Source organism: Chaetura pelagica, unplaced genomic scaffold (assembly GCF_000747805.2).
Source record: "Chaetura pelagica isolate M959 unplaced genomic scaffold, ChaPel_1.0 scaffold115, whole genome shotgun sequence".
NCBI classification, from domain to species: Eukaryota; Metazoa; Chordata; class Aves; order Apodiformes; family Apodidae; genus Chaetura; species Chaetura pelagica.
In genome coordinates this window covers 2,849,210-2,860,859 of record NW_009953761.1, presented here as the reverse complement: position 1 = coordinate 2,860,859, position 11,650 = coordinate 2,849,210, and the positions used below count along the sequence as shown (strand labels likewise).

Here is an 11,650-nt window from a genome sequence, read left to right as displayed (position 1 = left end):
TCAGTGTTTTCTCATGCCCACCCTCCTCTCCTTTTACAGACTTAAGCTCTCCCTTGTGTTTTCTTGAACATATTTGACACTGACAGAAAACAAAAATAACTGTCTCCTAGTGCCAAAATCACTTTAGATGAAAAGCAATTTACTGTCAACATTTGTCCTTTCAAATCCATGCACAATCCTGCATGCTCATCCTTCTGAAGACTGGTCCTCAGCTACACTGCAAGGGTTGCCTGCAATACATCTACCGTGGGATGTCCTCCTTTCTATAGTCCTTCTACCCATGTAGTACCTATTTTTTACAGCTCTGTGAAATCCTACTTGCCAGTATTTAGTCACTGACCAGTGAGATCAGACTCAGCATATTTAAAACTTCCATTTAAAATCATGTTCTGGCTATCACAGTTACAACAAAAAGCTTACCAAAGCAGCACTTTTGTCATGCTGAAGCTAAGGGGCAATCTGGATGCAGATGGTGCTCCTGGCAGTATCCCAACAGCACAGAGAGCTCTGCTCCCTCTTCCTTAGCACGGCAGGAGAGAAAAATGAAGAAACATTTTGTAGAAGATTGCCCAAGTCCCTCTCAGCTCAGTCCTCTGGCAAAGGCCTCCACAGATTGTTGCAGCACAAGCAGCTCTAGTATCGGGCTCAGAGCATGTCAGTACCTTCTCTCTGACCATCTTCCAGCTGCTGCTGCAGGGCAATCTTTTCCCCACTGCCAACATGGCTTGGTAATACAAGGAACAAAATTTACATCTGTAGCTTTCTCTTCCTCACAAGAAATATGAGAAAAGTGGCACCCAGGAATGCTGCTATAGCAAAACAAATCCAAATCCTTGTTCATGAGGCTTCTGCACAGTCTCTCATCCCAGAGGCCATAATAACTGGACAAAACATTTCATGCAACTAACACAAGAGCCTATCTTGCACTCCTGTTTCACAAAACTGGAGACAGCCCAAGGAAGAAGCTCATGGCAATGGGGGCTGTCTGGAGATGAAGCACCAGCTACAGTGATTGCTTCTTTCATTCCAACTCCTGGAGAATTGGGTGCTGCACACCATTAGAAAAGCATTAAGAGCATCTGAGTAGGTATCAAGCCAGCTCTTCAATCCATGAAGAAACTTACTTGAGCCTGAAGGATTAGGATCAACTCAAGCTGAAGCTACTAGCCTGGGCTGGGATACCATGCAACTATTACTTTCTAGTTCTTAAACCAAAATAGTAAAAATTAAAACTTCTAGCTGCTCAATGGTTGTGAAGGACAATCTCAAAAAGTCTGCAGGCATTCTGTAAAGCAGCAGGAACAACAGCTCTGAGAGGACTGAACCAGAGCATTTGTCTCATCACACTGTAATTAGTATTTGTGCATGGATGTTAGCCATTTTATGTCTCCTTAAAGCAAGTTCCATACCCTTACATCATACTGTGACTAACAGTTTACTCCAGGTGTTCTATCTTCTCCATCAGTCAAGACACACATATATATACATGTATATACACATATGTGTATACACACACAGAGTGTGAACCCTAGAGGCAAAGCATGCAGCAGATGTCTGTACAAGCACAGGATTCAGTAGCACACACAATCATAAATACACATTGTTATTTGTGCCAATGATGGCCAAGCAAGACATTTTCCTTATGTGGTAAGACTAGAGACAATTGTCTTTGTTTAGAAAGTAAAAATCTATCTGCTCTATTTGCTTTGAATATCACTGAAAAAAAAATAAATAAAAAATGCATGTTTGGTTAATTGTTTTGCCTGTTTTACCAAAAAAAGAAGCACACACTACTTAAGGTGATGTGTTATCACTGGGCTGCAGTATTTTAGGTGCTTTGAACTATGTATTCTGCTATAGTTCTGAATTCCACTGTCAATTTGCTAATGCCCTTCCTCCTCTAAGGGACAAATCGGTTCCTGCTGCGGTTACAAGAGGAAAAAGAACATTGAGCAACAGCGATGAAAAGGAAATGCTGTCATAAAACAGTCAGGTCACAACTGAGAAAAGAATTACACAAATTCTGAAGTAATTTTAGCTTGGCAGAAAAGGATCATCTATTTCTTGGTTGATTTGGTACTGTTAACAGCCTAGAGTTGTGCACTATCACGTTAATTCATCAAGAGGTAATTAGTGATAAAGCAAACATTAAGTGATAGGCAGGAAAACCAAGTTTATTTATGGTAATTTACATTACTTTTTATGAAATGGAGAAAAGGAGAAGATAAAAAAAAACAACCCTGAAGCTACAAGCTAAGGTAAACAAAGTATTTCACAGCAAAATAAGAAAATTAATCAAGGCAATATTAAGAAATATATATAGAGATGTAACAGGAGAATTTTCTCTCCTACATACACATTGTTTATCCTACAAGTATAGGGGAAATTATGGCCTTGAGATAAATGGACAAATTTCCAGGGACTTCCCCCATATGATCTACTAACTGCTTGCAAACAATTTATTCAACCGAGCTAGGAAAAGCAGGGAGGTGAAGGGCTGGGATGTGCTTGTCAGAATCACTTCAGATGCACGAGTCAAGAAACAATGTCTTTTGAGTGACTATTGGAAGCATCAGCCAAGCGCGACTCAGGAGTCCTACTGTCACTGCCAAGTAACTCGTGTACATGATCCTCAAAAGTCATCAACAACCTTGTCAAAACTGAACCCCAGCGTGTCACCATCACAGCCACCCACTGGCACTTTTACAGCACAAGGAGGCAGACCGGAGCTACTAAACAGTCTAGGGGGAGATGTTCATGAGAGGTAGAAACGCACTCGATGCCTTCATGCCCAGTCTGAACGCAGCCTCCTCTGAAGGGAGGGAAGAACTTGCCTGTTCTTGTCTGGCTCTTTGCCTGGACAAGATAATATTTTATTACATGAGAACAGAGATGAGAGGACTTGACTCTCAAGCTTGGTGTCCTTTGTACTGACCTATGTAGTCTTAGTCTTCTTTTCAGAACTTTTCAAAACTGCTTACTCAGCTGAAGTACACCTCATAATCTTTGCTGGTAAGAAAGATCTGCAAAACCCCTCATCTTTCAACTGTGCCAAAGACATGTAAGAAGAGCTCCTGTGGATAGTTTCTTATTGTGCAGCAACAAAATTGATCTGTCTAGATGACTTTGAAGTCCCATCTGCCATAAGCAGCCTTCTTCCTATCTACTGTAGAAATTAAATCAGAAATGAGCTTAAGAAAATGTCTTCTCAGCTGCAGGAAACTCAAATATTTGGTTATAACCAAAGTCCTTGATGCAACAGAAGTTGTTCCTGTTATAAATGTGTTCTGACAAACACATTCTGTTGTAAGCTAAATGACTGCTTCTTGTAGAAGCCTGCTGAGATCACATCAGCCTACTTCTGACCAACATCTCCCTCAGGAACAGCATTTTCCTCAACATCCTCAAACCTGAAATACAGTCAAGCCTCCACTTAAGAGATGACAGAGACCAACCCTTTGCAACAATCACCTGCTTCCCTCCTTTTGGGGAAGGCTGAAGCAGCAGTGAGACAGATCCAACAGTGTCCTGGTTTGAGCCAGGATGAAGCCAATTTTTCTTTTTACTGATTTTTTTTTCTTCAGTAAGCTTTCTTGTAACTAGCAACTGTGTGTTCTGCTAGGCTGATAAGACACTGGAATGTTTTTCTAACTACTGAGGCTTCAAGGTCGCACCTTCGCTCTGCCAGCTCAGACACTACGGGGAGATCTGTGACCCCCCCCGTAGGAGGCTGAGTTAGACAGACAGCAAAATTGGCCAGAGATATTCCATTCCATATATCTACATAAGCTCAGAGGAAGGTCAGAGATCACAGAAGACAACTTCCTTCCTTCTTCTTCTTGCCTTCTCTTCCATCCATAGCCGGCATCTGGGGAGGACTCCGTCCATCCATCACCATCGACCCTTAGGCTCAAGCTCTCCTGACCCTCATCACTCTCTGCTCTTCTCCAGCAGCGGCTCCGGGATTCCTCGGGACTCTTCCCAGTTCAGGGAAGTGCTGTGGGAGTTGCTGGGGGTGGGGGGAGGTGAGAGGCTTTTGCCCATATCTGTATATAATTGTATATAATTTCTTGTATCATTCATTAGTGTCTTAATTAAAGCTGTGTAGTTTAGTTTTCAATCCAGCCAAGTCTCTCTCTTTTTCTCTCTCTTCTTCCCTACCTGGGTGGGAAGGGGAGGGGATCAAGAGCATTGTTGTTGGACCTGAGTCAAACGGTGACAAACAGTATCTGCTAATCCGTGTGCTGAAGAGCTTCCAGTGCAGGCATGAAGACCCAGCTAGTTGCACTGATGGAATGACTGTCTAACTGCAAACAGAACCAAAACACGTGTATCAATGCTGGCTGATCAAAGTAAGGCCTTCCAAACATTGGCCAGGAGTTGTTTCCAATTATCTAGAAGTCCTCAGCTGGCATCGTATTCCTTCGCTCATGTTCCCCATCAAGTCCCAGGGAGCCCTAGTGAGCTCTTCACCCAGACTGACACCTGTGATGGTCTTTATTCAGCTACGGGAACAGCAGAGGAGTGATGGGCTACATCATCAGATGACATTGTAGAGATTTTACTCTTGTTCTTATTCAGGAAAAAAAAAAGGACTTAGGAGCAAATGGTCAATGCAAAATCTCAGTAGGACAGTGCCAGACTTTAGACCTGTGTCTGTGTGGTTATGCAAACTCAAGCAAAATCAACATATACAGGGTGTAAAAGTATGATTACAGAACATAATGGTGACATTCACTGCAAAACTTACACAACCTAACATCTATACGTGGCACAAGAGGAAGACACTTCATTTGAAACAGCAGCTGTAATCACATTTTCAGAGTTGATAAACTCATGCTAGACAAATCTGCCTATTCTTCAGCATCAGCAGAGCTGCAGTCAGACCACCAGTACATCAAAGCCTGGACACAGAAACAGATTATGGAACAAAAGCAGAAAGCATATGTGTTTGCTTGGCATAGACATGACTTTCAAAGGTAATTCTCTCTGCTTATGGGGACAATCCACTGTGCTGGCATTTTGTTGGCTTCGTCACTGTTCTTACACAGAATTCTCATGGCCAGAAAAAAAAACAGTTCACCTTCAGCAACTTCCTTCTGCTGAATCAGGATCTTGCCACTGTGGTCCACACTCGTGTCACCTTCAGGATGAATTACTGCAACATTTTCTACCCCAAAGGTTGCAAAAAGGTCAAGATGAAAGCCGTGGCTCATCATGTAACAGTTCTCTAGAAGTGAACACACAGAGCGTATCCCACTGGTCCTCTGTAGTCTGTATTAGCTTTTCCCCCAGCTAAGGAACAGAGTCAGGATACTGGTCTTCTAACATGCTCTGTCCAAGCTATCACAGTGACAACTTGAAAATACAGAAAAGAAGCAATAAACTGAATTCTGATGGAAACACTATGTTTAAAACCTGAAGTCTGCTAAAGCATTGCACAGGATCTAGCAGCAGTCAGCTCAGTGAAAGTTTCTTGGTAGACAGAGCTGCCAGCTAGAATACTCAGCTGTGTCCCATACAGTCAATAGGAAACAGAGACATATTGTTTTAAGTTTCTCATAATATGATCTTTTCTGCACTGTCAGTAACATGAGAACCTCTTTTCACTCCATCCACAGTCCATCTTAAATCACAACTACTGTAGATTAAAGGTAAATTAAAATGTATGTTCCTGTCTGCAGTCCTAGTCTCATTTAGGGGAGCAATGTAACTGCACAAACACAAGCACCTTACAGCCATGTACGATGTCCCAGACTACCCATGACAAGTTAAGTCCCTAGCCTTGCAGGATATATACACTTTCTGGAACAACAGAAGGGATGCCCTTTATGCCCAGCATGACCCAATGAACGTGGAGTGCCCCCAGATTTCAAGACAAAACACAAGTACTCCAATAAACTATATATTCTGTCTAACCTATGTAAGTTATTCTAGTTTAAACAGAACAATTTTGCAAGTGCCAAAGTCAAATTGACTTATTTCATCATGTCCTTAAAAAAGCTGGCTTATTGGAAAAAGTTAGAAATAAAATAAACCAGAGAGGCATTTTTACTTTTTTGTCTTATCCCTGTAAACATGTGGTGCCAAATTCAGCTCCAGTTACACAGCTCGACTGCAGTGACTGTACTTGCATCCACTAGGACAAAGTGGTTAGACCTGCAGAACAGCAGTGAGTTTGCAATTCCAAACATACCCACTGGGGATACTAGATGTCTTCCCTGGTCAGCAAAACTCAGTTTGCATGACCTGACCCTGCTCCTGCCCCTTTTCCCAAGCTTGAGCTAGAACCACATCACAGCCTTTTTGTTTAAGCAGTAGTTCTGAAGAAGCACCATATTCCCCGGCCACTTCTCATCTCCTGCATACACCAGCCCCAAAACTTGTATTAAAAGCCCCTCAAAAGCCATCCAAAAGACAAGACCTTTCCAATTTGGAGTAGGACACTATCCTTCTCTGAATGTACAACTCTACGTGAGCTTTTTGCAGCTATAAACGAAGCAAATGTCTGTCTCCTGAGAAGAACCAGCCCTCATTTTCACTGTTTATCTGAGAAGCAAAAAAAGGCCCTGGGGAACAGCTGCCATGCCCTCCCAGCCATGCTCTGGGAGAAGACTCTACCTAGTAGATGCCACCTACTGCAGTTGAGGGACGGTGACACAAGCCTTTAACCACGTTCCTGAAATATGATTCCTTTACCCAGTTCCTTAGCAGAGAAGATACATGTTCAGACTTCTTCTCTGAAGGATATGGTTAAGTGTAAAGAAGCCAATTGTTTTGACCTCTAAAATCCTTAATGTTTTCTCTATAGTATGTGGTTAATCACATCGGTTTTTTTCTTCTCACAACACAACAGAAGGAAATTGCTGCTGAGGGAAGAACATTTGTATGAAAAAATTTTTAGCAACTACATTGCATAAGACAAATTATATGGGTCCAAGAAGTTAATGCTTGAAGGCAGAGCCCAACCACTAACCAGTATGAGTCAGAAAAAATTCTGACGATCCCTCCCAAACCCTTGTTGCCCTTTCTCCAAAATGACACTGACTACCTAGATGCCTCAATCTCTGACCAGTAACTGGCAACCAATGTTGCTATTTGTCCTCATGCTTCTTTGTAAAACTACTAAGAAGTGGCTCCAAGCACAAGCCTACAGAGAGCACACATACATCAGAAGGTTTGTCATCTCTTATTCTGTAACGGCAATTGTACATGTTGTACGCTTTCAAATCATGCAGATAATTAATTTCATCCCTTATGGAATCCACTGCAGCAATTCAGAATGTGCACACACATTCAGCTGCTAGAGATTTATGGCTGCTTGAACAAACAAACCCAAAATCCAGTTCCTTTGTTTTAGCTTTATTATAAAACAAGACCTAAAACATATGCTCTGAGAAAGGTACAGTGTGCCCTTCTACCTCAAACTGTTTCAAGTCTGCATTTTGAAACTAAGCAGCAATGTGTGTCTCTTATAAATTGTATCTTTAGAGCCTGGAATGGGCAGTGACTACTGCACAGGACTCACCAGCACCCTGGTTTGCAGCTTGGCCCATCCTGTAAACAGCAAACCAAAAAAATCTGGGTTGTGTTTTTTATTTTCATTCTAACTGCTCAGACACCTCCATACATCCTTTCTTAATTAGCAATACTTCTAAACCAGTCAGTAATTACATGAAGTACTGAAAAGATCCCATGGGTTGTTTTTTTCCTTCATCTGAGACACTTTGTCATCTTGGCTAAGAAAAGTGCAATTGAAGACTTGGTGGACTAATGTTTTAAGTTACAAACAAGGGATCAGAACTGATGCAATACAGAACTCTAAGGCTTAAGGCTTCTGCTTCATTCCAAGTTCACACATGTATCATCCCTACTACTTTTTTTCCCCTGTTAGCTTATTGCCCAAGGTTTGATTGTGAAATACTGTAACGCAATAACTGGCCATCATGATGTCACTGAGCAACTCTCCAAATGTTAAGCTGGACCTCTTGCCTACCTGTCTTACTAGGTCTTACAGATACTTCTGTTTGTTCTCACCATTTCTTATAGCATCTGTATTACTGATAACGGTTTTGACATATAATCTAGTGTAGGTCTAGCCTAGAGCTATTTAACTCTGTAAATTGCTGACCTCTCCCCCTACTAATGTTTAATAGCATTGCTCTATGGACTTAAATGGTACAGTACAGCTTCAATTATGTCTGCACTCGTTTCCTTTCACTATATTGCCCTAAGTCACTTTTACAACTTACAAGTAATTACAATCTTCATCCACTCTAAAATCATAGGATTGTACTCTACTGAATAACTTCATTCCTAAGCTTTAAAAACATAGAACACACATCAATCTGAAGCAGATTTTTATTTATTTTTAAAATAAATTGCAAAACTTTTTTTTGTTTGTTGTTGTTTGTGCTTTTTTTTAAATTTATTTTGTCAAATTCTTTAGGCCATAACTTCCACATAAGCTTCTGATCAAATATAAACTTTCCCTTATATACATCCTGAACTAATTTCAGTTGGTGGGAGCAATAAGTAAAATACAATTTGATTTCAAATCATGCATTTTAGAATTAAAATACAAAAAAAAAAAAAAATTGTCTACTTATAAATTATAACTTTCTGTTTTGTTTTGGATAAGGATTTTTGCTTTCATGGTTCAGTGTATTCATTCCCTTGCAACCTTTACTAACCAGTGAATTTCTCTTTTCAGCACGAATTTTTCATGTTGCAACATGAATGAAAACATTCCATAATTTTAAAAGAAATTTTAGAAAAAGAGGATTCAAACTAAGAAGTCCAGGGACAAATTTCACAATTTTTATTTTTTTTTACTCAAAGGAAAGAAGATATAATGCAACTTTTTTCTTGATTGAAACTGCAGTCTTGGTTTATCATTTCCTATATATAAATCTTCAGATTCCTCAACTACTCTATTACCTCCTAAAGCATTTCTTATTGATTCTGCTGTATCAGTCACTGAAGATTGATCTAAACAGTTTCAGTTCTTCTTTCAGTTCTTCTGAAAAACCTAGCTGTTACTGCTATTCTGGATTTTCCTTTTGTATCATGAGAGTTTTAATAACTAGCTTCTACAATATTCCTCTAGTAGCAGAGATGAGAGAGTAAAACTTTAGAAAAAAAAACATTATTTGGTCGTATTAGGCTCATTACTTACATCTCTGACAAAATTGCATGGTTAACCCCAGACAGTCAGTATCACTCCAAATGTATTTGTGGCTCTGGATGTAATTTTCAAAGGAAAGAATATAAGAAAGGAGCAGGAAATAGTTTTATTGCCATTTTGCAGCAGCAACATTAACACAGCACATCTCAAAAAGTGATGTTCACAACTCATTAAGAATGAGCAGCTCCTGAAATATATCCTGAAACTTTGCTGAAATAGCTTTAAGGTCCAGAATCACCATATACAACTCTGACATTCCTGTGAAGGGCCTAGATTACAAGAACATTTATTTGGTTTAGGTCTCTTTTAGTCAGAGAAGATAAACAATCTCCACTAGGGTATGTCTCAGCTAGGGTAAAACCAGGCTTAACTGACTGTTTTAAAGCCTCTTCAATTAGGATGCTGCTACTAATGTGTAGGTGGCAAAGGAGTCATGATGCTTAAATGCTGTGTAGTGTCAGCCAGCTGACTTACAAATGAAGCATGGAAGCATGACTGTGTCCCAGTATAGTCTGCAGATATCCAACTCCCATGAGATTATGCTGTTAATTGTTCTCTAAAATTGGAAGAACATGCTTTTGTAACAGCAGCAAAATGCCAGAGAGATAACACAGAGCTTTCCCCTTTTGTAACTGCAGACAATACGAAAGATGAAAGAGATGACAAAAAATTCTTAAAAAGAAAAATTAAGAAGCAAGGAGGAAAATCTTTAAGGGATCACACAGACACACCATGTATAATTCAAAAGTGAAGATACCTATTGCAGGATAGGATTGATACCTATTTTAAAGAAAAGTTGTATATTTTTCTTCTCTAAAGGATGTGCATCAGGCCAAATACTGCAGGGAGATATGCCTTCCTCCACCAATGGCAGACCATTTATGAGCATACATGTTGAGTATTCTGTAGTAACTCCTGGTTCCCAGGATCAGCCACAAAGACACCACTTCACTTCAACCAAACTGGGAGGCAAGTCATTTTTTTTAAGCACAACAAAGAATGTCTATCTAGCCATTACCCCGTTAAGTTATTATTATTCATATGTTTATTTTCTGTACACTTTCTTACCTTATATTCTGAACGGAGGGATTTAATGCTTCATCTGCAACATTACTGGTTACAGCTGCACGTCCTTCTGTGAGGGGCTGTAATGGCTGCATTAAGTGAACTGTCCGAAAAAGCTGTGTGGGATGTACTGGCTGTGGAGATTGCATTGTCCTCAAAACTTCTGAAGTCAAGCCAGGTGTCTGCTGCTGTACGACTTCTACGTGCTCCTTCAGCTCAGCAGCCTTCAAGTTTCCTGTTTTTAGCGCTGTGGTAGATCCCCCCTTTGTTCCCGTGTTTGCAGATGCTCTAGATCTGCTTGACTGGTTTCTATTGGCCACAGGAGTTGAGAGGAGAGTTGAATCTGATGATTCAGTGCTAGGGCTTGCATCTTCATCATCTATATAGACGAGATCTTTTGGCATCTCTTTAAATTGATATACTAGGCGCTGACCTTCTACTTTAGCCAGTATTCCTCTTTGGTAATAGTATCTGTTTAAACCGTACAGACATCAAGTTACACAGTGGGTTTTTTTGCCAAAAAACAAACAAAACAAAGAAAGGCAAAAAAAAATGTCCAGAAAATAAGACCAGCAGTAACAAGTGGAAGCTTAAAGTTTAAGTGCCTAGTTTCTTCATGATAAAGATGAGGCCAGTTTAATGGCATTTTTTTCCTCAAACAACTTTCTTTTACTGGCATTTCTTGTCATCTTTTAATTTCAACATTGTATTACTCTGAGGAGAAAGAGAACTACATTACTTGGCAGCCCTGCTATCAACTTACACTCTTGAAAAGTTGCATGAATCTTGAAATTCTCCCCTTGACTCATAAAGTTTGTTCAGTTACCTTAAGTCACACTAATTCACCAGTAACCACAGGCAGACATTTGAGCTACAAGAAAGGGAACAGGGACAGGAGAGCACTACTTCTGTTATATTTACAAATTAATTATAATTTGAGGTGAGGGGTGAAAGGAAATGAAAATAAATGCATAGCTGATCAGTCAGACAAATATCAATCCGTAGGTAAGACTGAAGCTTTGTGGATGTCTGCTTTATTTTACAGTCTTTTATGTATGAGAAATATCCCAGCCTGACAGGCAGAGGCACAAGATCTTTTAAAATTGTCTGTACATGCAAGTCAAGAGAAATGCTCCCAGATCTGAACTCCAAAACTGTAGCTTTCACTGGAAACAGGTTCATTTGCAACAAGTAGAAATAATTACATTAATATACATGAATTTAAGATTTTTTTAGAGAAAGGAGAAGCAAATTTTAAGTAAAAGGCTTGTCCCAGTTGGAATCTTCATTCTCTCACTTTGTCTGACTGTTCAGATGCGTTTTTTGCAGCAGCAATGTCTGAGCTACTGATTTGGGGTTGAGGCTAGGAAGGGTTACTTTTAGTTAACTTCTTTATTT

At 40.0% G+C, this 11,650-nt stretch overlaps 1 protein-coding gene across 1 annotated transcript in view; it reads right to left on the bottom strand.

Annotated features, from left to right (window-relative positions):
* The window catches only part of ELF1 (E74-like factor 1 (ets domain transcription factor)), a 38,222-nt gene that overhangs the window by 2,911 nt on the left and 23,661 nt on the right, over nucleotides 1-11,650 (bottom strand). Inside the window, 1 exon segment of the mRNA XM_010000860.1 lies at nucleotides 10,256-10,723. Within this exon segment, the coding sequence (XP_009999162.1) occupies nucleotides 10,256-10,723 (468 nt within the window).